General features: G+C 42.9%; 1 protein-coding gene across 4 annotated transcripts in view; it reads left to right on the top strand.

Annotated features, from left to right (window-relative positions):
- Positions 1–24,033, top strand: part of daam1a (dishevelled associated activator of morphogenesis 1a) — a 62,737-nt gene that overhangs the window by 29,853 nt on the left and 8,851 nt on the right. For 3 of the 4 annotated variants that reach the window (XM_072688972.1, XM_072688973.1, XM_072688971.1), the window contains exons 3-19: positions 3,757–3,846; positions 7,662–7,733; positions 8,499–8,593; positions 9,337–9,670; positions 10,339–10,449; positions 10,843–10,946; positions 11,716–11,782; positions 11,868–11,985; positions 13,585–13,723; positions 14,575–14,633; positions 15,310–15,497; positions 16,377–16,655; positions 16,736–16,843; positions 18,961–19,058; positions 19,181–19,265; positions 20,214–20,320; positions 22,875–22,963. In XM_072688972.1, the coding sequence (XP_072545073.1) occupies positions 3,757–3,846; positions 7,662–7,733; positions 8,499–8,593; positions 9,337–9,670; positions 10,339–10,449; positions 10,843–10,946; positions 11,716–11,782; positions 11,868–11,985; positions 13,585–13,723; positions 14,575–14,633; positions 15,310–15,497; positions 16,377–16,655; positions 16,736–16,843; positions 18,961–19,058; positions 19,181–19,265; positions 20,214–20,320; positions 22,875–22,963 (2,143 nt within the window). Of the gene's footprint in view, positions 1–3,756; positions 3,847–7,659; positions 7,734–8,498; positions 8,594–9,336; positions 9,671–10,338; positions 10,450–10,842; positions 10,947–11,715; positions 11,783–11,867; positions 11,986–13,584; positions 13,724–14,574; positions 14,634–15,309; positions 15,498–16,376; positions 16,656–16,735; positions 16,844–18,960; positions 19,059–19,180; positions 19,266–20,213; positions 20,321–22,874; positions 22,964–24,033 lie in introns of all 4 variants that reach the window. The other variant, XM_072688974.1, reaches the window with a different exon arrangement.

The raw sequence follows: 24,033 nt of genomic DNA, 5'->3' as shown, positions 1-24,033 counted from the left end.
AGAAACGGACGGATGTGGCAACCCAGCAACGCCTTCCTGAACATGATAATCCTGATGTAGACGGGCCGGCCGCAGTGCACACACTGCTTTCATTTGACTGAAGTGACACTCCAGCCATAGTTGAGGCTAATCAGTAACAGGCGCTCGGTGTGTTTGGTCAGAATCCTATCTGCAAGTGCTCAGATACAGTGTTTTAACTGTCAGTGTAGCGAAACGCACAGCAGTGTGTAATTACACATGATTTAAAGGCAATTAGCAAATCAAATCAAATCAAATGCTCAGTTAGCGGGAAGCCTCTGGAAGGCCCGGCTAATGAAGCCTGAGAGAAATCTGGGCCTGGTCCAGGCTGGGAGTGAAATCCGCCTTTACTTGTTGCTCTTACGCACTGTTGTGGTAACCGCGGTGTGTGTGTGTGTGTGTGTGTGTGTGTGTGTGTGTGTGTGTGTGTGTGTGTGTGTCTGATAAATAAAGGCGAGGTGCTCTCTGATATGTACTAATGACATGAGTTAACAGGTTATCAGCTTAGCTAACAGTACGCGGGGTCAGGAGGTTCACCCTGCTTTTGTCTTGGGAATGTTCATATTTAAAGCAGCAGTGAAAATCAAATATGCACAGTTTTACACCATTAACTTCAAACGTACTTGACTGCTGTCTGCATCACTTCACTCCTCAAATTAGAAACTAGAAACCACTAAAGCAAGTTTATTAAGGGGTTATTTAGGAACTCTACGCAGGTTTATCACAAATTAGAATGTTTTCAGCTAGGCCAGCAAAGGTAGGTCCAGCGAAACAAGCACCGGACCTGCGCTAGCTAGCATAAGGCAGCCCTGATCAGCAGGGCAACTTTTCAGAAGGCCAAAAATGTTCATCTTTTAATAGCACATTTTGCAGCATTGCAAGCATCTGGCAACGCTGCTTGCATTATCTGTCTGATTAATTTCATTACCACTATCAGCACTGCTAATCTGGATCAGTCTGAATTAATGTCATATGATCTCTCATACTGTCATGTAAGATCAAATGCTAGATCAAAAGTCTTACTGTAGACCTAGTGTTACTGACACTACCTTTACATTACCCTTATTACATTACCCTTATTACATTACCCTTATTACATTACCCTTAATACAGTACCCTTAATACAGTACCCTTAATACATTACCCATAACACATTACCCTTATTACAATACCCTTATTTAATTACCATTATTACATTACCCTTAAATATGGGTACTGTAATAAGGGTACTGTAATATGGTTACTGTAATAAGGGTACTGTAATAAGGGTAATGTGTTATGGGGAATGTATTATTTACCCTTGTTACAATGCCCTTTCAGTGTAGATGTGAAGCCATTGTGGAGGATCACTGACAGTTAATCTAACCCAGATTAACTCGCTAAAGTGTTGTATCAGAGTATTAATTATCATTTTTAACAACAAATTCTCAGATAGATAATTAATTAAGATATTTATTTTCTTTTCAACCTATTGGGAACAAAATGACTACTATCTGCACACATAGCCGGGAATACTATCAGGATTTCATTCAAATTCCCATAAAATTCTGTTTACAATCCTATGAAGTCCCTGTCTGAGTTAAGTCTTCACCCTGCCCTGTCTGTCGATAGCTTTTAGCTGACTTTGACCTCTTTTTGGCTCGGTTTTGCATCTTGGAATCCTTAGAATCAGGATTATTAATCTTATTCGTCATGCAACCCACACAACAGCTTTTTTGCATGTTTTTAAAAAAGCAAAAATGCGAAGCCTGCTATACAAAACTGTGGCAAGTGCACGGCTGTTTTCCCCCACGGCGTGGACGTGGTTTGACCAATCTTGTTGATCAGTATGACCAAGCTGGTTGAGTCACATGCCCAGCATGACTAAGCTGTTCAACCATCTTCATCAAACTAGTCCAGGCTGGACCAGGATGCACTGGTTGTATGTTTTTGCCTGGATGACCAGCTAAGAACATGCTAAATCAAGTCTTGCTGTTTTTCAGTCTTACAGTAAAACTTCCTGCTGTAGTGAAGCATGACGGCCATGCATTACCGTGTTTTACCCTGCAGGGGCTGGAGCACAGTGTATGTTGTACTCAGCACAGTGTATGTTGCATGTGATTTTGGTCATGTTGGTCATGCTGGTCGACCAGCTTGGTGATGCAGGTCATGCTAATAACTAACCATCTTTATCAAACTAGTCAGCCAGTATGACCAGCTTGACCTGTCTGGTCAAGAGACATGGTGGTTAATCAGTATAGGGGATGTTTTAGCCTGGATGACCAGATTTTCTACCAGCTTGACCATCAATCTGAAACCTGAGCGGGATTCAGCTTAATCCCAGCTCATCTTTATATGATACCTGAACAGGAGGTGTATTGATTTTAGGAGTATATTGATCGTATTGATTTATAGCTGATCAGCTTGTTCCTGAAATGACGGTAAAGGCCTCTGGAGGAGGCGCTGATTTGTGGTGTTGTCTTCTTCTTCAGGATGAGTTGATCAGGTTGATTTGCCTGTCTTACCAGCATACCTGTAGCTGTAGCTGGTTTCAGATGGTCTAAGCTGATCTTTGATGGTCAAGGTAGTTGCAAAGCTGGTCATCTAGGAGAAAAAATGGTGGTAAGCTAGATGGGTGACCAGCTCCCGATCAGTATATGTTTGCATGTGATTTTGGTGATGCAGGTCATGCTAGTAGACTAGCGTGGACATGCTGGTCAGTCAGCATGGTCAAGCTCGGTCATACTGGTCAGGTCAATCCCTTAAACAAAAACGTATCCTATGCTGGACAAGAGCTAAACTGGTCCACCAGCTTGATATGGCCATGCTGGATTATTCAGCAGGGTTGGCCAAGGGTGTCTGAAATTTTGCATGAAACTGCATAGATTAGAATAATAAACACTCTTTGATCTGGTTTAGCATTTGTAAATATATGATATGAACTATTGTATATAAAATAATAAATACTTTACATTATAGTGTAATGCCCGGACATGCACACTTACACACACACACACTGTCCGACCCAGTGGCGTCTTCGAGTCTAGTGAGGGTCCAGACATTGTCCTGATAAACCTACTTAATCTTAATGCACTCTGAGTGGAGAATTGCTGCACTGCAGAAGCAGGACAAGCATCCATTGACCGCTGAAATGGAGGAATGACTGAGCAAAGCGAAGTTCAGGGTCAGGATGTAGAACTGGTGGCAGCTAACGGGTAACTTTTACAGCCTCCGAAAAAAGCAAGATGCTTATCAGCCTTTCTTTGATACTGCCCTGCTGAAGAAAACAGCCAGGCCAGCTCACGCCAGTAAAGCTGGAGAAGCTGGTTGACCAGTATAGCTCTTGACCAGCATGGGGTATGTTTTTTCATTAGCGTTTGACAGTTTCTCTGGTTTACCTGCATGACCAACCTCACCAGTATGAGCAACCTTGTTGACCAGTATGAGCAAGCTGGGCAACCAGTTTCACCAATTGTATCAAACTAGTCAGCCAGTATGACCAGCTTGACCAGGCCGGTCAAGAGATACGCTGATTAATCAGTATAGGGGATGTTTTTGCCTGGATGACCAGCTTTTCTACCAGCTTGACCAATCAAGAGCCAGTTAAGACCGTCTGCGACCTGAGCGGGATTCAGTGTATTGATTTTAGGAGTGTATTGATTGTATTGATTTATAGCTGATCAGCTTGTTCCTGAAATGACGGTAAAGGCCTCTGGATGAGACGCTGATTTGTGGTGTCGTCTTCTTCCTCTTCTTCAGGATGAGCTGGACCTCACGGATAAACACAGAGAGGCGATGTTCGCTCTGCCTGCGGAGAAGAAGTGGCAGATCTACTGCAGCAAAAAAAAGGTAAGGCCTACAGCCTGCTGCAGAAGTGTGTGTGTGTGTGTGTGTGTGTGTGTGTGTGTGTGTGTGTGTGTGTGTGTGTGTGTGTGTGTGTAAATGCAGAACACATTCTGGGCTGTTAGAAATATTTTAATAGCATTTGAAGCAAATGAGCTGATTAAACATCTAGAAAGAGAGATAGAGAGAGAGAGAGAGAGAGAGAGAGTATGTGAGAGAGGGAGGGAATAGTATTGAAGAGAGCGGCAGAGGGAGAGAGCTAGTGGGAGAGCGAGTGAACGAGAGACAGGGAGAGAGAGCGAGAGCAGGCTAGAAGCAAGAGATCTCACATGGGTCTCATCTAGGTCCCATATGCAGTTTACAGCCAAAATGGGGCCCATGCTTAACCCCTCCTGATCCCATCACTGCCCCTGGTGGCCAGTAACGGACTGTATTCCCCAGCCGACTGCAGCAGCAGCAGCAGTGAGGACGTTCTCAGAAGGTAAATTAAGGAGTTGAGGTTCTGCAGTGTGGAGCTATTTTACACACAGCGGAGAGGAACTCACCGAGCTTAAAACACACTCCGGATCTGGCAAAGCCATTCATTTCAGTAGGATTCCTCAGTAAATCACTGATATTAGAATAGAGATCAGAGGATCGCTGGTTCGAATCCCGGCCATGCTGCTAACCTTTATAGAGGTGGTCCAGCGGACTAAGCACTTTCACCATGATCAGAGGATCGCTGGTTCAAATCCTGTTCATGCTTCCCACCATTATAGAGGTGGACCAGAAGAATAAGGCGCTTTCACCATGATCAGAGGATCGCTGGTTCGAATCCCGGTCATGCTGCCAGCCATCATAGAGGTGGTCCAACAGACTAAGCACCCCCCATCACCACCACCACCCCCCTGGCCGTAACTGCCGTCTGCGATTATTACATTATTGCATGCATTAAGATATCAACATACAATCCTACACAGTGTGGAGAAATCATGATATTAAAGGAATAAGCAGACAGGTAGATGTTTCATGTATAAGTTAATTTTTCCTGGAGTAAAAGAAGGGTCCACTGTTTATCATTCTATTAATCTGCTGCTCAGGAATTGAGCGAGCTGAGGCACGTGCCTCACCAGCTCCCCCAGCTCACAGATTACTAACAGATGGGGTGAAACGGGCAGAACCTGCAGAAACCCCACTTCAGACCTCACACTGTTTTGTTTGGAACCTGAAGAAGGCCTTAACTTCCAGACACGTCCACGGGCAGACCCCTTCACAATATCAGTCACTCGCTGTATCTGTGAAATGAGCCCTTACAGATTTCAGAGGAGACGCTTTCATCCACACAGGCTCCCAACTCAGCTTTTCATACGTTCACACTGATGCAGAGGAAACCTCTGAAACCTGATGAGCTTGCCAGTGATTCTTTTACAGGGACAGTTCGGTAAGGTTTGCTTCTAATGTATCTAACAAGGCTAATGTAGCTAACAAGTAATGAAAGCTTATGTACACCAATTAGCATGGTGCTAGCTACATGCTGCCCAAGTCATGAGACACTCTCCTCAAACCATGAGGAGATGTTCAATGTGATTCGACTCAGTGATATAATGTATGCTATATGTCAAAAAATATGTGGACACTTCTTCTAATGAGTGCATTCAGCTACTTTAAGCTGCACCCATTGCTGACACAGATGTGCAAATGCACACACATACATATAGCTTGTCTAGTCCCTGTAGTACTGAAGTGCTGCCAATAGATTAGGACTCTCTCCTAATGCCCCGCGTGGGCTAGAGGGGTACAGAGCCCCCCAGCATTGAGCTGTGGAAGAACTGTGTTCTCTGGAACGATGGTGGTGGAGCTCCATCTGATACTTTTGGGATGAGGTGGGGTAGAGTGGTGATCATCCAACACCCTGACCTCACGAACGCTCATGTCGCCTAATGCAATCAAATCCTCACAGCAATGCTCCTATAAAATCTAGTATATAGTCTTCTTCTCTGGACAGTAGAGACAGTTACTCCAACAGAAGCAGGATCAGCTCTTTTTAATAAGCTTGACTGCAGAAGAAACGATGCATGTGAAGGTGTCCCAATACTTTTGTCCATATAGTGTGTGTGTATATATATGATATATCTTGTATAACTATATATAGTATATTGAACATTGGTTTGGCATCATGGGCTAGAGTGGTGTAAACCCCCCAGCACAGGGCTCTTGGGCCTGAACACCCCTGTAATTGTGGATAACACTGTTACTGTTGTGAGACCGGGAATCTATGGAGAGCACAGATCGGCCGGTGAATGTGTGAAATGATGGTTTTCCGAGGTTCGTTGATGAGAATTCTCCCTGCTTCCTTTCCCGATCGGCCTTCAGGGCTCGGGCTGTACGCTGAGGTCCAGAATAGTTGAGAGAAATTGCATAATTGTAGAACATGGCTATAAAACAATAGGCGTACTTGTTAAATGCATTCCTGGAAGCCTATGGTGAAGTCTGTTCCTGTGGTGTTCATTAGTGATTTAGACCCCTAGACACACTCACACACACATGTGCTCTAGACCCGAGTTCTCCAGTCTTGTGCTGAGTGAGGGAACAGATGTATGCTATAGATGTTGAACATAGCGCAAAATACACAGCGGCATTGTTTCCTCACCCCACTCTTATAAAGAATCGGTTGTTGGACGCTTTGCTTGCCGGCTTTTTTTTAATCATTTGCCAGAGTTCGAGTCTGAGTCCAGCTACAGAAAGTTCAGGAATCCATTCTGAGGTTAAGATCAGATCCAAAAATCTGATTCAGGCCAAATCTTTACTGAGAACGCACTCCACAAAACCCGACCGGCGACAATATGACGTGTACCACACCAAGGAGCCAAAACATTATGACCAAAACCTGCCTGTTTCTCCACTTGCCACCAAAACCTCTCCCTCCACAAGACCTCTGAAGGTGTCCTGGGTATCAAGACCTTAGCAGCAGGTCCTGTAAGTCCTGTAAGGCCTACATGAGCATCATTGAGCCTCAGGTTCACAGATTGGTTCACTTTCTTGGAGCACTTTTGGTAGATAGGTCTGAGCCCCGGCCTGATGTTTCGGAGATGCTCTGACCCGGTTGTCTAGAACATCACAGTTTGGGTGGAAATATTAGGCAACAAGTGAACAGTTGATGTTGATTGACGCTGGAAAAATGCATAAGGGCAAGCGTAAGAACCTGAGACACTTTGACAAGAACCAAACTGTGATGTTCTAGATAATGACTGGGTCAGAACATCTCCAGAACATCAGCAAGCAGGCCTTGGGGGGTGTTTCTCCTGGTATGCGGTGGTCAGTACATACTAATAGGACTCCCTGGAGCAGATTAACATGAACCTGTTGGCACCATGCTGCCTAATACCTACTAAAAATTCATATCATCAAATAAAAGACTTTGGTCTCACATCCTCATGCCTTCCCAAACTCTGTGTCCCACACAGTGTTGGTGGGAATCCCAGGCGTTGGACGGGCTTGTGTGGTCAGGCTCAGTGCGGTTTTGGGAGCAGATAGAAATGTGGACCTAGCATACCAAACAAGACATGTTTGGTGTTGGAAGTGCTGGGGTTGCTTCTTTAGTTCTGCAGTGGAGCTGTGAGGCTAATTGTAGCTAACAGGTAGGCACTGGAAGCAGCAGTAGCATGCCTGGCCAAACACACGCCTCAAACCGTATAGAGGCCTTCAACCATCTCTATTAGACCTGATTGTGTGGTCAGCCTGTTGGAGTTGTCTGGGGAGTATGGTGTTCATTTTTGTGTGTAAAACGACAGGGTCACTGACGCCTGTGTCAGAACTAAACTACTGAATTTGTTTATTTACAGGAGCAGGAAGAGAACAAAGGGGCGACCAGCTGGCCGGAGTACTACATAGACCAGATCAACTCCATGGCTGCTGTAAGTTCAGACCACCTACCTTGTGCTTCCACTCACTGGCCACTTTATTAGAAACACTTACCTTGTGCTTCTAATCACTGGCCACTTTATTAGAAACCCCTACCTACCTTGTGCTTCCACTCACTGGCCACTTTATTAGAAACCCCTACCACCTTGTGCTTCCACTCACTGGCCACTTTATTAGAAACACTTACCTTGTGCTTTCACTCACTGGCCACTTTATTAGAAACCCCTACCTATCTTGTGTTTCCACTCACTGGCCACTTTATTAGAAACACCTACTTTGAGCTTCCACTCACTGGCCACTTTATTAGAAACACTTACCTTGTGCTTCTAATCACTGGCCACTTTATTAGAAACCCCTACCTACCTTGTGCTTCCACTCACTGGCCACTTTATTAGAAACCCCTACCACCTTGTGCTTCCACTCACTGGCCACTTTATTAGAAACACCTACCACCTTGTGCTTCTAATCACTGGCCACTTTATTTGAAACACCTACCTACCTTGTGCTTCCACTCACTGGCCACTTTATTAGAAACCCCTACCACCTTGTGCTTCCACTCACTGGCCACTTTATTAGAAACCCCTACCACCTTGTGCTTCCACTCACTGGCCACTTTATTAGAAACCCCTAATGCTGCAGCTGTGCTACAGAATGCTTTGGAACGTGAGGTCAATGCTGACCCTCTGTAGTAGAAAGCAATTCACTCCACCCTGACCGAGCTGTTTACATCACTAACTGACCCCGCTGATCTTCCTCAGAGAAAGACCTTGCTGGCCCTGGAGAAAGAAGACGAGGAGGAGAGGAACAAGACGATAGAGAGTTTGAAGACAGCGCTGAGGACGCAGCCAATGAGGTAAAGATTGTAGTTCTAATTATTGCATGTTCAGCATAGAGGTCACACACGGTACGACCAGTAATAAAATGTGTTAATAACTGTACGCTTATTAAATTCTTATGGATAAAAAAGAATGTATATAAAGATATACAGATCAAAAACATGAATAATACAATTAAATTATAAGACATATGTAATAAAATTGTGTGTAAAATGTATATATTATATAAACAAATATTTTATAAACATATAAAATAATAAAATAGACATTTGTAATACTAGAAATTAGTTTTCAGTATTTTAAGCAGAATTTTAAACAAGAAGTTTGGTCCCTCCAGTAGATTTGAGCTCTTAACCCTTAAGTACTTAAAGTACTTATTAAATTCAGCTACTTTAAGTTGCTCCCATTGCTGACACACAGCTTGGGTAGTTCCTATAGAGAAGTACTGCCAATAGAATAGGACTCCTATATGAACCATATGAACCATATGAACTATTAGAACTATTAGAACCATGCCTAATACCAGGTGGAGTGGTGATCATCCAACATCCTGACCTCACTGATGCAATCAAATCCTCACAGCAATGCTCCTCCAAAATCTAGTAGAAAGCCTTCTTCTCTGGACAGTAGAGAAGTAGTATCAACTCTTTTTAATACCCTTTTTTTTGCCCTTGATTTCAGAGGAAACAATGAATGAGCAGGTGTCCCGATACTTTTGTCCAAATGGTTAAACAGCATCCACTGTTTTCTTTCTTTGCAGGTTTGTGACTCGCTTCATTGACCAGGACGGTCTGACGTGTATCCTGAACTTCTTGAAGAACATGGACTACGAAACGACAGAGTCTCAGATACACACCTCGCTCATCGGCTGCATCAAAGCACTGATGAATAACTCTCAGGGCCGCGCCCACGTCCTGGCCCACTCAGAGAGCATCAACATCATCGCTCAGAGCCTGGCCACAGAGAACATCAAGACCAAGGTGGCAGTGCTGGAGATCATGGGAGCCGTGTGTTTGGTTCCTGGAGGTCACCGGAAAATTCTGGAGGCCATGCTGCATTACCAGAAGTTTGCCAGTGAAAGGACAAGATTTCAGGTATTAATATTCACCCTAATGAGAGACTGTAGCTCCGCCTCCTCAGTGTATATCACAATACCTACATTTAGAGCGTTATTAATATTCACCCTAATGAGAGACCGTAGCTCCGCCTCCTCAGTGTATATCACAGTACCTACATTTAGAGCGTTATTAGTATTCACCCTAATGAGAGACCGTAGCTCCTCCTCCTCAGTGTAGATCACAATACCTACATTTAGAGCGTTATTAATATTCACCCTAATGAGAGACTGTAGCTCCGCCTCCTCAGTGTATATCACAATACCTACATTTAGAGCGTTATTAATATTCACCCTAATGAGAGACTGTAGCTCCTCCTCCTCAGTGTATATCACAATACCTACATTTAGAGCGTTATTAATATTCACCCTAATGAGAGACTGTAGCTCCTCCTCCTCAGTGTATATCACAATACCTACATTTAGAGCGTTATTAATATTCACCCTAATGAGAGACCGTAGCTCCGCCTCCTCAGTGTATATCACAATACCTACATTTAGAGCGTTATTAATATTCACCCTAATGAGAGACTGTAGCTCCGCCTCCTCAGTGTATATCACAATACCTACATTTAGAGCGTTATTAATTATTATTCACCCTAATGAGAGACTGTAGCTCCGCCAGTCTGATTCTTCTTCTTCTTTTAGACTCTTCTGAATGATCTGGACAGAAGCACGGGGAGATACAGAGATGAGGTCAGTCTCAAGACGGCCATCATGTCCTTCATCAACGCTGTGCTCAGTCAGGGGGCGGGAGAGGTAAGACTGGAACTCCTCAATACACTTATTGATTATTGATCTGTACAGTGATACACAGATCTGCTTAAAGCACCTTTATAGGTAGTTATTCAACCAACATTGTTTAGACTGACACTGAAGCTACGAGGCTAATGTAGCTAACCAGTGATGCAATTTTATGTACACCAAATTAGCATAGTGCTAACTGCACTTAATCAGCAATCTTTCTCCTTGCTGTAATATACTTGCTTATGTGTTGTTGCTTCTTATCTATAAAAATGGACAGAATTGAAGTGGTGGACATCAGCTTCCAGTATTTATTAGCTACATTACAAGTAAACATCAGAGACATTTTCATTGTATTTGACCTGGCATTTATTGAAATTTGAATTTATATGAAATATGTATCTGCAGACCAGTCTAGACTTCAGAATCCACCTGCGTTATGAGTTTCTGATGCTGGGCATCCAGCCGGTCATCGACAAATTACGGACGCATGAAAACTCTACGCTGGATCGGTGAGTGTGCAGCTTTTATTGTGAAATATGGCGTGATGGTATACTTATGTTATATATTTATGTAATATTCGTTACATGTTTCATATATTTAAAAAATATTAAAATATTATTGTATTTTTATTATTATTTTATTATTATTTTACTATTATCCATTATTTGGGGGTCTGACTTTGGGGGTCTGACTGTGCGATTCAGACTTGTGACTTTTTGATCAGACTTAAAGTTTCTGCACAGCAACAGATTTTTTTAATGTTTCAATGTCTTAAAGAAACTGCATAGCGGCCACCTAGCAACACCATAACAACCACCTAGCAATATTAAAGCACTTGTCTGCAGCCGGTTAGCAACCAGCAATAGCAACCATAGCCCCAGCCCGTAGCCCCAGCCCGTAGCCCCAGCCCGTAGCCCCAGCCCGTAGCCCCAGCCCGTAGCCCCAGCCCGTAGCCCCAGCCCGTAGCCCCAGCCACTTTGGCTGCACAACCGGTTAGCAACCAGCAATAGCCCCAGCCCGTAGCCCCAGCCCGTAGCCCCAGCCCGTAGCCCCAGCCCGTAGCCCCAGCCCGTAGCCCCAGCCCGTAGCCCCAGCCCGTAGCCCGTAGCCCCAGCCCGTAGCCCCAGCCCGTAGCCCCAGCCCGTAGCCCCAGCCCGTAGCCCCAGCCCGTAGCCCCAGCCGCTTTGGCTGTGCAGCTCATCAGCGCTTGAGTGTAGATCGAGAAGTCCATCTTATTTCCACGTGAACTCACAGATGCTGCTGTTTGTGTTTTTCTAGACATTTGGACTACTTTGAAATGCTGCGGAATGAAGATGAGCTGGCTCTGGCAAAACGTTTCGAAAACGTACGTCCTCACGAGTCTCCTTTCTCTGCTCCTGCCAATCCGTTACTGACCTGACCTCACAGTGCAATCTCCCTGCTCTCCTCAGGTCCACATAGACACTAAGAGTGCCAGTCAGGTGTTCGAGCTGATCCGTAAGAAAATCAACCACACAGAGGCCTTCCCACACTTCATCTCCGTCCTGCAGCACTGCCTCCATATGCCTTGTGAGTGACCTTTTGACCTCTTTCTACAGCAAACCAAATTGACCAGTTTGACTCGTTTGCTGGACTGGTATGTATATAGTGTATATATAGAGTTTAGTGGTCAGGTTTAGACTGTAGTGGCTAATACACACTCTCTAGAAAGTAGGTGTGACTTCAACAGATCTTGCTCCCAATCTCAAAACCCAGTCACTTATTACCTGCCCATACAGCCAGCCTTTCCACTAGATATATGTGTGTGTATATAGTCAATCTATATCCACGAAGTGGTGGAGCGATTATCCCCTGGGTGTCCGAACAGCAGAGTCCAACGCTCGCTGTCTTTACACCCAGACTGAAGAACCTCCTCTTCTGAGAGTACTCAGGTTAAGAGAAGAGTACTATGGTCTTCATATTGACTTGTGTTTAGTAGAGTCTAAGATTAGAGGAGCTTTGAATTTTAGTCTATTTAAACTAGCTGAGGTTATTCTTAGGTAAACAGTGAAGCTCTTTTGTAAGACGCTCTGGAGAAGAAATCTCACTACAGCTCTGGAAAAATCAGTTTCTCTGGTTTTACTATTTATAGGCAGTGTGTTTAAGGGAAATCAACATTTGCATTGTATTTCATAAACCATGGACAACATTTCCCCTAAATTCCAAATCAAAATATTTGCTATTTAGAGCATTTATTTATTTGCAACTTTTTAAACTTCTGGTAGAAGACTGTGGTCCATCAAAACCAGCACAACGCGTCATGCTAACAGCTTCTTCCCCAGAGCTGTAGCGCTCCTCAACCACAGTGGACACCTCCCACTGTAAACCTCAAAACTACAGCTATTTGCACTATGTCTATTTGCACACCTGTACAGATGTTCTCTTTCTGTAAATATTCAGGTCATCTGTAACTTTCTCTATATATTTTTCAACCAAATCTGTTTCACATCTCTCAGCTTCTTCAGCTCTTTATTACCTTTAGTACTTTTTACTTTTTTAAGTTATCCCCTACCCTATTTATTGTTTAGTGTAATTTTCCTTTAGTTTAAGACTGTAAATAATCTGTGTTCTGTGTTTTTGTTACTTGTCATACGTGTTGCTCTCACCAAGACAAATTCCTTGTATGTGTAACATACTTGGTGAAATAAAGAGATTCTGATTCTGATTTTGATTCTAAAATATATTAAAATAAATAAAATGTATTAGCCAAACCTGAAAATAAGTAGCTTCACTTTGTCAAACACACAATCAATCAATCTTATTTTTACATTTGTCGTGTAAACAGTAATAAATAATAAAATAAATACAATCTAGCAGCTGAACTTGAAAATAAATAAGCAACTTGGTCAAACATACAAGCAGCAATTATTCGATATCCAATCCAGCTAATTTTGTTAATATCGGGACCAATATCTGATCCTAATATCGGATCGGTGCATCTCTAATAAATGCTGTGTAGTGCAATCAGGTATACTAAGGATCAGGACTTGAGAGGCCTTGGTAGGACCCATATCCTTTAGGTCATCATATAGTCTTGGTCAGGGACATTTCTGAGCATGGTGTCTCTGTGAGTACACAGTATTCGGGGCTGTACAGGCTGGGATATGACCAGTGTTTTGTTCTGTGTAGATAAGCGGAGTGGGAACACGGTGCAGTACTGGCTCCTCCTCGACCGGATCGTCCAGCAGATCGTCCTGCAGAATGATAAAGGTCACGACCCCGACGTGGCTCCATTAGAAAACTTCAACGTGAAGAACGTTGTGCGAATGTGAGTAGAACGTTGATCTTATGGGACCCTCACCCCAAAATGTAATCCAGCAGCTGGTTTTGCATTAAAGCTGCCCCCACTCCCAAGTCTTTTCTGGACCTGAAATAACCTCTGATGTCATTGCTGAAGTCCAGCTCCAGGCTGACGCTGTCCAGCTCCAGGTGTGAAGTTGTACCTGTCAGTGCTGGTTACTGTAGAGCATTCTCAGATCTGCTTCGTGCAGGTAGTGGGACATGCTGTGAGCACAGGGATGCATTTAGGATTGAGTGTGCATAATCCACTGCATTATTAATATACTGAGCTTTTAATGCTGCCTTGTCGTTTGGCAGATTCTGTGGGGATTTTGGTAATTTGGCTGCAAAAAATATAATCCTAAAGCCATAATCCAGAATTTGAGGTATTTGGGTTTTTTTAGACGGCGACCCCCAATCTCAATCTGTGCACCAGTCTGAATTTCAGAAGGTTTTATTTTACTGGTAATGTAATACTGAACTCAGCTGGGGGTCGTTTAGGCATTATTTAAAATATTTTTTTTTATTTAAAACATTCTAAAGATTATTTTATTTTGATTATATTTAGTTATATTTTGTATTTTATGCTCTCCTGCTGGTTTGGCAGATTATGTAGTAGTGAAATCATCCTCCAAACTATGATTGGACATGCCAGATCTGTCGCTGGAGCGGTTATTGGGGCTGGAGAAGATGATGATGATGATGATAATAATAATAATAATAATAATATTAATAACAATAAAAATAAATACAAGTTCCATTTCTAAAGTATTTTATTTGTTTATTTATTTATTGATTTATTTTTATTATATATATATTTTTTTTCTGATATTTTCACAGGTTAGTGAATGAAAATGAAGTCAAGCAGTGGAAAGAACAGGCGGAGAAGATGAGAAAAGGTAGGTCAGATAGCTCTGAGCTCCACCTCCGTTCGAGGCTTTGCACCCCTTTTTGGTTCAGGTGGTTCTTCAGGTCTGTATTTACTACAGTGCTCCGAGCTTTTCGTAAAAGCCTAAGATTTTAATTTGGGGCACAAACATGCCGCTCATGTTCATGGATCTTGTTCAAATCAATTACTCTATAAATCCTTGTTAAAAACTCTGAATCCATATCAGTGGAAATGTCACCTTCAGATTGATGCATTTGCACACTCCTACTTCAGAGCGATGACCCCGACTTCTGAACCTGGAGTGTTTATCTGGGTGTTTTGATGTCGTTGTGTACACGTCAGAGAGTCTTCTCTGTAGCGTGATGAAAAGAGGCTATTGCCACATGATAGGGGTGTAAAATCAGTTGATGCATTGATCTGATTCAGCTGAATTGCTTTGGAATGTTACAACTAATCATCAATTCTAATTGATTTTGACCAGAGTTTAGTGTGTTGTGTTATTGTCCATAGTCCAGAACTGTGTAAACAGTTCCCTCAGTTAGTTAGGGGTGCCTAATCAATAATCGAATGGAATTGAATTGAATGCTGAATCATTTCAAAGTGAAGCAGAATCGAATCCGAAGCGATGTGTTAGATCCTGCACGCTGATGTAGACGTGTGTGTGTGTGTGTGTGTGTCCTTTCCAGAACACAATGATCTGCAGCAGAAGCTGGAGAAGAAGGAGAGGGAGTGTGATGCGAAGGCTCAGGAGAAGGAGGAAATGATGCAGACGCTGAATAAGATGAAAGAGAAGCTGGAGAAGGAGAGCAGCGAACACAAGCTGGTCAAACAGCAAGTGGCTGAACTCTCCGCTCGACTGCATGAGATGAGCACTGTACGCAAACCTCACTAATGTGCACACACACACACACACACACACACACACACACACACACACACACACATACACGGACAGGAATTTAGCTCATAGAAATGAGAAGATCTGCTCTGAAGTAGAATCCCACTTCTACAAAGAGATATCAGACCCAAATTAATTTAGAAAATCAGCAAAATCAGCAGTTTAGGATCAGACAGGTCTTTCTTTTTAACTTTAAAGGCTCATAACAACATCAAACAAACCACAAAACAAACAAACCAGATCAAAAACAACTTCAAAGATAAAAGGCTAAAGTTTCAGAAAGTACTCTTATCTCCATTTACTTACATTATATACGTTCTATACATTCACCTATGTACATTATATTATACACACGTATGCAATGTCTTATGTACATTACTTTATATACATTGTATTATACACATTCTATACATTTACTCATGTATGTTACATTATACACATATTTGCAGTGACCTATGTAAATTACGTCATATATATTGTATTATATCGCTGCTGTCCAATGAAAAACTTGTATCTCCATTTTTGTCTGTTTTAAGTTTTCTCCATAGTCTGAACCCTGTAGCTGCTTCTGTACACTGTGTCAATAATTCTGGATTATGGACCAATAGAAATGCTCTAAATTACTTGGGATGAACTTTTATTTTACATTGACTTCCATTCAGAGTTAAGAGCATTTTTGCCCTCTTTTTCTTTGGACAGCGATGACACACCTTACATAATTTATATTAATTAAAATTAAATTCGTATAAAACACTGTATACAATCCTAAATTGGATTTTTAGAATTCCAAAAACTTTTGGCCAGGCCTACAGTTTTTTTTACAACAATAACATTTAATTTAATTTGTTTTTCTAGAGGCCGAATGTTCCTGGAGGTCCCCCACCTGGCCCTGCGGCCCCTGGTGGGCCCCTGCCTCCACCTCCAGCTCCTGCTGGCATCACACCACCACCACCTCCTCCTCCTCCAGGTGGGGTTCCTCCTCCCCCGCCTCCTCCACCAGGCGGGCCCCCACCACCCCCGGGCCTGCCGCCCTTCGGCGCTCCACCGCTCTTCGGAGGCCCTGCGCTAAACAAGAAGAGCATCCCTCAACCTTCAAACCCTCTCAAGTCCTTCAACTGGACCAAACTTAACGAGGTGAGTGTTAGTGCTAGTCCCTAAACCACACAGACTGCTGACCTGCTGACTTGCTGACCTGTGTTTGTTCTGTCCCAAAGACTAAACTAGACGGGACGGTGTGGATGGACCTGGACGACGCCTTGGTTTTTAAAATCCTGGACTTGGAGGACATTGAGAGAACCTTCTCAGCCTATCAGAGGCAGCAGGTAGGACTGACCTCACACCCCTAAAGAGCAGAAATTTAGATAGTATTCATAAAGGATGGAGAGGGGTGCCTTGATGAACATAGAGCAGTGTTGAAGCTTAATATACCCAGAAGAAAAGCGTCCTCAGACTTTTGATGGGTGTTAGAGCTGAGCTTTACTGCACTGTAATTCCTCCTGGCCTCCTCCTTTCCCCTCACTAACACTATCCCTGCTCCCTGCATGCTCTCTAGGACTTCCTTCTGTTCAGTAACATTAGACAGGTGAGTGGCCTCTCAAACTGACCATTCCTCCAATCCTTCACTGTTCTTTCAGCTGGGAATAGAAACAGTACAGGGCACAAAAATGTACACAAGAACCAAGCTGTGATGTTCTAGACGATGACTGGGTCAGAACATCTCCACCGAAACATCAGGCATCAGGTCTTGTGGGGTGTTCCCAGTATGCAGTGGTCAACACCTACCAAAAGTAGCTACAGAACTTGAAGGATCTGCGGCTAGTGATGGCCTTGGTGCCAGATACCACTGAACACATGCAGAGGTCTTGTGGAGTCCATCTCTTGAGCAGTCAGAGCTGTTTTGGTGGCATGAGGAAGACCTAAACAGTATTAGGCAGATGGTTTTAATGTTATGGCACAGTTCACAAACCAATATCATGTTTAAGAGAGGCGGAAAATGGTCAGTAGAGCCACACAGATGTCATGAGGGAACCTTAAAAATAATCACTGTCCGTAAACCTGCTGTTGCCTTTCTCCCCAGAGTAGAATCCAGCTCTGCTCTGAGAAACGAGGAGACGCACTCGTCCGCCCTGGTTCACAGATGGCAGCGTCCTGCCAGCTTTTTTTGGTCGTAATGGCAGTTTTATAATCCTATTGTAGCGCGCGTGGCTGGAGTGGATGATCGCAGGTTTATAGACAGTGTGTCATTTTGCCTGTATTTGTTTTTATTGGTCACTGGGTGCTTGTTTTTATGGGTGACGTAATATGAGACAGCAGGTGTACATTAGGCTTAACACACACACACACACACACACACACACACACACACTCTAGCAAACATCTGTCAGCAGACATCAGCATGGACGACATTTTTATGGTGCATGAGGACCAAAGTCAGCAGCGTCGTATTTGGAGCACATGAAAAGCTACATGTCCAAAAGTATATAGACAGCCTGTCTAATGAGTAAGGTCCCCCCTCGTGCCACCAAAACAGCTCTGAACTGTCGAGGCATGGACACTCCACAAGACCCCTGACGCTCTCCTGTGGTATCTTGCACTAGGGCATTAGCAGCAGATTCTTTAAGTACTACCTTTGGTAGGCACTTTTGTTATATAGAGTTAATTACAGGTAGACACTCTCACTGAACACTGACTTTATGTTTATTTGGGCTTATTCTAATGTTATATAGAGTTAATTACAGGTAGACGCTCTCACTGAACACTGACTTTATGTTTATTTGGGCTTATTCTAATATTATATAGAGTAAATTACAGGTAGACACTCTCACTGAACACTGACTTTATGTTTATTTGGGCTTATTCTAATGTTATATAGAGTTAATTACAGGTAGACGCTCTCACTGAACACTGACTTTATGTTTATTTGGGCTTATTCTAATGTTATATAGAGTTAATTACAGGTAGACGCTCTCACTGAACACTGACTTTATGTTTATTTTGGTTTATTCTAATGTTATATAGAGTTAATTACAGGTAGACACTCTCACTGACCACTGACTTTATGTTTATTTGGGTTTATTCTAATGTTATATAGAGTTAATTACAGGTAGACACTCTCACTGATTACTGACTTTATGTTTATGTGGGTTTATTCTAATGTTATATAGAGTGAATTACAGGTAGACACTCTCACTGACCACTGACTTTATGTTTATTTGGGTTTATTCTAATGTTATATAGAGTTAATTACAGGTAGACACTCTCACTGATTACTGACTTTATGTTTATGTGGGTTTATTCTAATGTTATATAGAGTTAATTACAGGTAGACACTCTCACTGATTACTGACTTTATGTTTATTTGGGTTTATTCTAATGTTATATAGAGTGAATTACAGGTAGACACTCTCACTAATGACTGACTATTTGAACTTCTCTGCAGAAAGAGTCTGAAGACGACACACTGACCATAAAAAAGGCAAAGGAGCTTTCAGTCATTGATGGACGTCGAGCACAGAACTGCAACATCCTTCTTTCACGGTCAGTCTGAACCTCGAGATCCCACTCGTCCTCCTGATTGTTTAATCCACAGTAATAAACTGTCAGATGCATCTGTAGTGTTGACCTGACGATCACCGTCACTGTTAATAATCCTGTTTCAGGTTAAAGTTGTCCAACGATGAGATTAAGAGGGCCATTCTGACCATGGATGAGCATGAGGATCTTCCCAAAGACATGCTGGAGCAGGTGATACACACCTTCATGCACATTCCTTCACATGTACACACACACACACCTGTGATGAGCTATGTTGGATTGTATCCAACACAAACCTGTTTTATCTCGACATAAAGCCTGACATCTGGGTTTTTTTTAATCCATGAGCAGCTGATACGGATGCGGGTGCTGCACGAGTGATTCATCAACACCACTTAGATGATCCGGGTTCAAGCCACATGCTGTCTGAACACTTACGTAGCTCCTGTAAAATAATCCTGTAGCTATCTGGCTATCCTGTAGCTACACTTACTGGCCGTTTTATCAGAAACACCTATGTTATAGATGCTTTTTTTGATGAGGACCATCATAGGACCAGCACTGACCAGATGTTATTGGGGTGGTGGTTCCTTATTGTCGCTGCTGAGATACTAACATGGTACCCTAATCAGCCATAACATTAAAAACACTTCCAGGTGAAGTGAATAACACTCTGGTGATCTGGTTCCGGTGGCTCCTGTCTGTCGAGGGGTGGATCTACATATTAGGCAGCGAGTGAAGAAGCAGTCAGTTCTTGAAGGTGATGAAAATGGGCAAATGAAAGAATCTGAGACACTTTGACAAGAACCAATCTGTGATGTTCTAGACGATGACTGGGTCAGAACATCTCCAGAACATTAGGCAGGTCTGCAGCGGTCAGTTCCTATCAAAAGTGCTTCAAGGAAGGAGGAAAACCAGGGTCATGGGCTCCCAGTGCGGCTCACTGATGCGGGTGGAGAGCAAAGGCTGGCCCATGTGGTCCAATCCATTAGAAGATCTAATATGGCACAGACTGCTGAAAAAGTTAATATTGGCTCTGTCTTGTGGACACTCTGATTGGTCAGAGGTATTTTGGCAGCTCAATCTACACGGATCTACACGGTATTGGTGATAATGAGCTGGTGAAGAACAGTGTCTCTGCGTTCTCCTTCTGTACAGCTGCTGAAGTTCATTCCTGAGAAAAGTGACGTGGACCTTCTGGAGGAACACAAGCATGAGCTGGACCGGATGGCCAGGGCTGACCGCTTCCTCTACGAGATGAGCAGGTGGGGTTAGAAAAAGTCTAATAAATATAATAAATATATAAAATCTAATAAATATATCTTTAAAACATGTCTAAACACTGACAAAGAGGAGTGTCTACCTGAAGGCCCAAGTACAGAGCTTGCAAACCAGTGGGTGGTTAGTGTATGGGTGAATGAGATGGGCTGTTGTGGTTTTTTTTTTTTTATCTGTTTTATATGTGTAGTGTTTAGTATTGCTTGATTTATCTTCTGTAGGTCTGACTACTTGGCTGTTGAGACCATGGACCATGAACATAGTGTTGTACTGTGCTTCTGGATCCTTATCAAGCCAGTATCAGGACCATAGCAGTTGCTGTGTTCTGCTCACAGCAACACAGCTACAGTGTAAAATGTTGAGGTGGTTGAGGTGGGCTTAACCCAGCGAAGCACTGTCGTAGGGGCGTGCCTGGCTGATGACCCCAGTGAAGAGGTTGAAATGTAGTGGGTGATTATAATTGGGGTGAAGGGAAGGGGCTGGGCCCTATGTGAATCCCCAAGTAGAAGGGGCAGGGTTTTTTGTCATGTTTTCCTTTAGCATTTCACAAAATTAAAAATAAAATACAAATATTATAGTTTTTCAATTTAAAAATCATAAAAATGTTAGTTTTTAATTGTAAAAATATGGCAAATGTAAATAGCAAGGTCATGATATTTATACCAATCGTGTTGTTCACACTAAATACAGTAAAATGATGTAAAATGTAACATAAATGTAATAGTTTTCATTTATTAAAGTATCAAAATCTTTTTTCACTTAGATGTCATCATTAAACTAGACACTTAGTGCCATATGCATGCATTTTTTCTATTAATATAATAATACATATAATATATCTAATACATTACCATAAGTCTAGAAAATAATATCATGCATTTTATACAGATTGCTTACTTTAATTCAGTCATATTTAACTACAGACATCAATATTAGTCCATAATAAGATTTTATTTTTTTATTTATTATGGGGGGCTTTATATCCCTCTAGCCCACGTCTGGCATTAGGCAGCATGGTGCCAATAGGTTCATGATGTTTATCTGCTCCTGAGAGAGTCCTATTCTATTGGCAGTACAAGACAAACATCAGCATCCGCCAGGTCTATAGCTTAAAGTAGCCTTATTGTACTGCCAGCATTTGCTTTGTAAATTTCAAATTTGGCAAATGTCATAAGTGAAAATGTGGGATTCTGTGGTTGTGATATAGGCGCATGATTTACAAGGTGCAGCCAGGTTGGGTTTAATGCTTTTAAAATTTTATTTAATTTTATTTTTTTGTTTCATTTAGTTTTTAATTTGGTTCCTAAATGCATTACTATTACCATTTTGACAGTGCGTCACTCCCCACTGTATTTTAGTCCTAAAGAGTGCACCAGAATTGAATAACTATTAAAACCTTCTAGAAATGAAGCCGCAGGAGCATCTGAAGTGGTCTGATTTCTGATTGTCACGTATTGCACTGCTCTTGAGCAGCTGAATCCCGTCAAACCTGCATTACAGAATATTTTCAGCACTACGCATATCTTCAGCGTCACTCAGAAAACCTTGTTTCTTTACAGGAAAGACAAAAATCTTAACTTTCAATGGATTTGGAGTTGGTGTAAAATAATTTATTCTGAGCCATTTTGGAGCATTTCTGTTGGTCCATTCTTTATGAAATCTGGACACAGTGTAAAGAGCAGCTGCCAAAATCACTTTATGGAGAAAAGTGAAAATGGCAACAATGGAGGTACCTGGTTTTTGCTTGATGAATATCATTTTAAATGCAGGTTTCAGGCTAGAATGTGCCTTTAAGGACAGTTAATCTGTACTCCCCACATCTGCATCTGGATGACACAGTCCTACAGAGATTACAGAGATATTAGTCAGAACAATAGCTCTGGGCTATCGATGACAGGGTTGTGGGTTCGATTCCCGGGCTCGGCAAGCTGCCACTGTTGGGCCCTTGAGCAAGGCCCTTCAACCTCTCTGCTCCCCGGGCGCTGGAGTTGGCTGGCCACCGCTCTGGGGGTGTGTGTGTGTGTGTGTGTGTGTGTGTGTGTGTGTGTGTGTGTGTGTGTGTGTGTGTGTGTGTGTGTGTGTGTGTGTGCTCACTGCCCCTAGTTCACTAGTGTGTGTGTTCACTACCACAGATGGGTCAAATGCGGAGCACACATTTCGCTGTACAGTGACCGATACAGGGCTTCTGCAGAGAGCCAGCAGACAGAAAGTGACCATATACGGCCAGAGTTACAGAGCAGGACAGGAGTGAGCTGCAGGTGCTGTTGGCTCTGGAGCACACTTATCTTTTCTGCGTGGGAAAAGAGCCTTCCAGCCAGGAAGACGTTGAGTTTCCCACTAATGTTTCTGGTCTATAACAACAACCTCACCCTGGAAACAGCTCAGAAGGGCTTAGTGCAGTAAACGCTCCAGACGCCTGGTTTCAGAACGTAATGGTTTCCAGCAGCTTGAGACTCGTCTTTCTGATCTCTGTTGGCGAGTATTTCAGTTATTGTGTGGAAATTGAACCATTTTCTGCCTTTTTTTCTGCTTCCTCCACAGGATTAACCATTATCAACAGAGGCTGCAGTCACTCTACTTCAAGAAGAAGTTTGCTGAGAGAACGGCGGAAATCAAGCCAAAGGTTGAAGGTATGCCGACGCTCAAAGACTGTAAACACAAAGAGAGGATCCACCCCCGATATCAGCACGTTTGAGAAATTCATGTAAGGGGGGGAGGCAAGGACAAGGACATGTGGAGGCGGGGCTTAGTAAGGAGTGGGTGGAGTAGAAAGGAGTAGGGATGTACCAATCAAGGGCCAATCAAGCCCTAATCCGATCCAAGTCTCTTAATGCTATCAGCCAATTCCGATCCGATCTTTGTGTTTCTATAAATAATTAAATTCAAATAATTCAGAAACAACCAGTTTCTAAAATCAGACTAAAATCTAATCTGATTTACTTTTTCTGAGCAACTCTCCAGTCAGTGGGCAGTGGTGGCTCAGCGGTTAGAGCTCAGCGGTTAGAGCGCTGGGATGTCGATAACAGGGTTGCGGGTTCGATTCCCGGGATCGGCAAGGGATCGGCAAGCCACTGTTGGGCCCTTGAGCAAGGCCCTTCACCCTCTCTGCTCCCTGGGCGCTGGAGTTGGCTGCCCACCGCTCTGGGTGTGTGTGTGTACTCACTGCCCCTAGCTCACTAGTGTGTGTGTGTGTGTGTGTGTGTGTGTGTGTGTGTGTGTGTTCACTACCACAGATGGGTTAAATGCAGAGGACCCATTTCGCTGTACAGTGACAAATACGTGCACCTTTACCAGTCTGACTGACCCACCCCAGCTCCTTCAGCTACAACTCTGCAGTCTGATCACTTAGTGTGTGTGTGCATTAGCATTAGCATTAACCTCCTCCTCTGTTCTGAATGTGATGTTCAGAGCTGGTTTGGAACCACAGAAAGGAGTGAGGTTCTCCCGCTGGTAGAACAGAGCATTTCCACCATAGATTGGAGTCTAATCAGGTATAATTCCAGAGTGAAGACGGGATGGGAGGAAGGTTAGATCTTCTCAAATGGAGATAATGGAGTAGAAGATCTGTGTTGTTGCAGAACTACAACCAGACTGGGAGAAAAACGGCAGTGTTTATTCTAATATCAGTGTTTTACTGCGCAGATAAACACTTACTTCCCAGATAAGCAGCTTTTCAGTTGAGATTTTCACAGGGAACTAA

This window comes from Salminus brasiliensis, chromosome 10, assembly GCF_030463535.1.
Source record: "Salminus brasiliensis chromosome 10, fSalBra1.hap2, whole genome shotgun sequence".
Taxonomy (NCBI): Eukaryota; Metazoa; Chordata; class Actinopteri; order Characiformes; family Bryconidae; genus Salminus; species Salminus brasiliensis.
The sequence above is the reverse complement of the archived record's forward strand: the minus strand, read 5'-3'. Positions and strand labels throughout refer to the sequence as shown.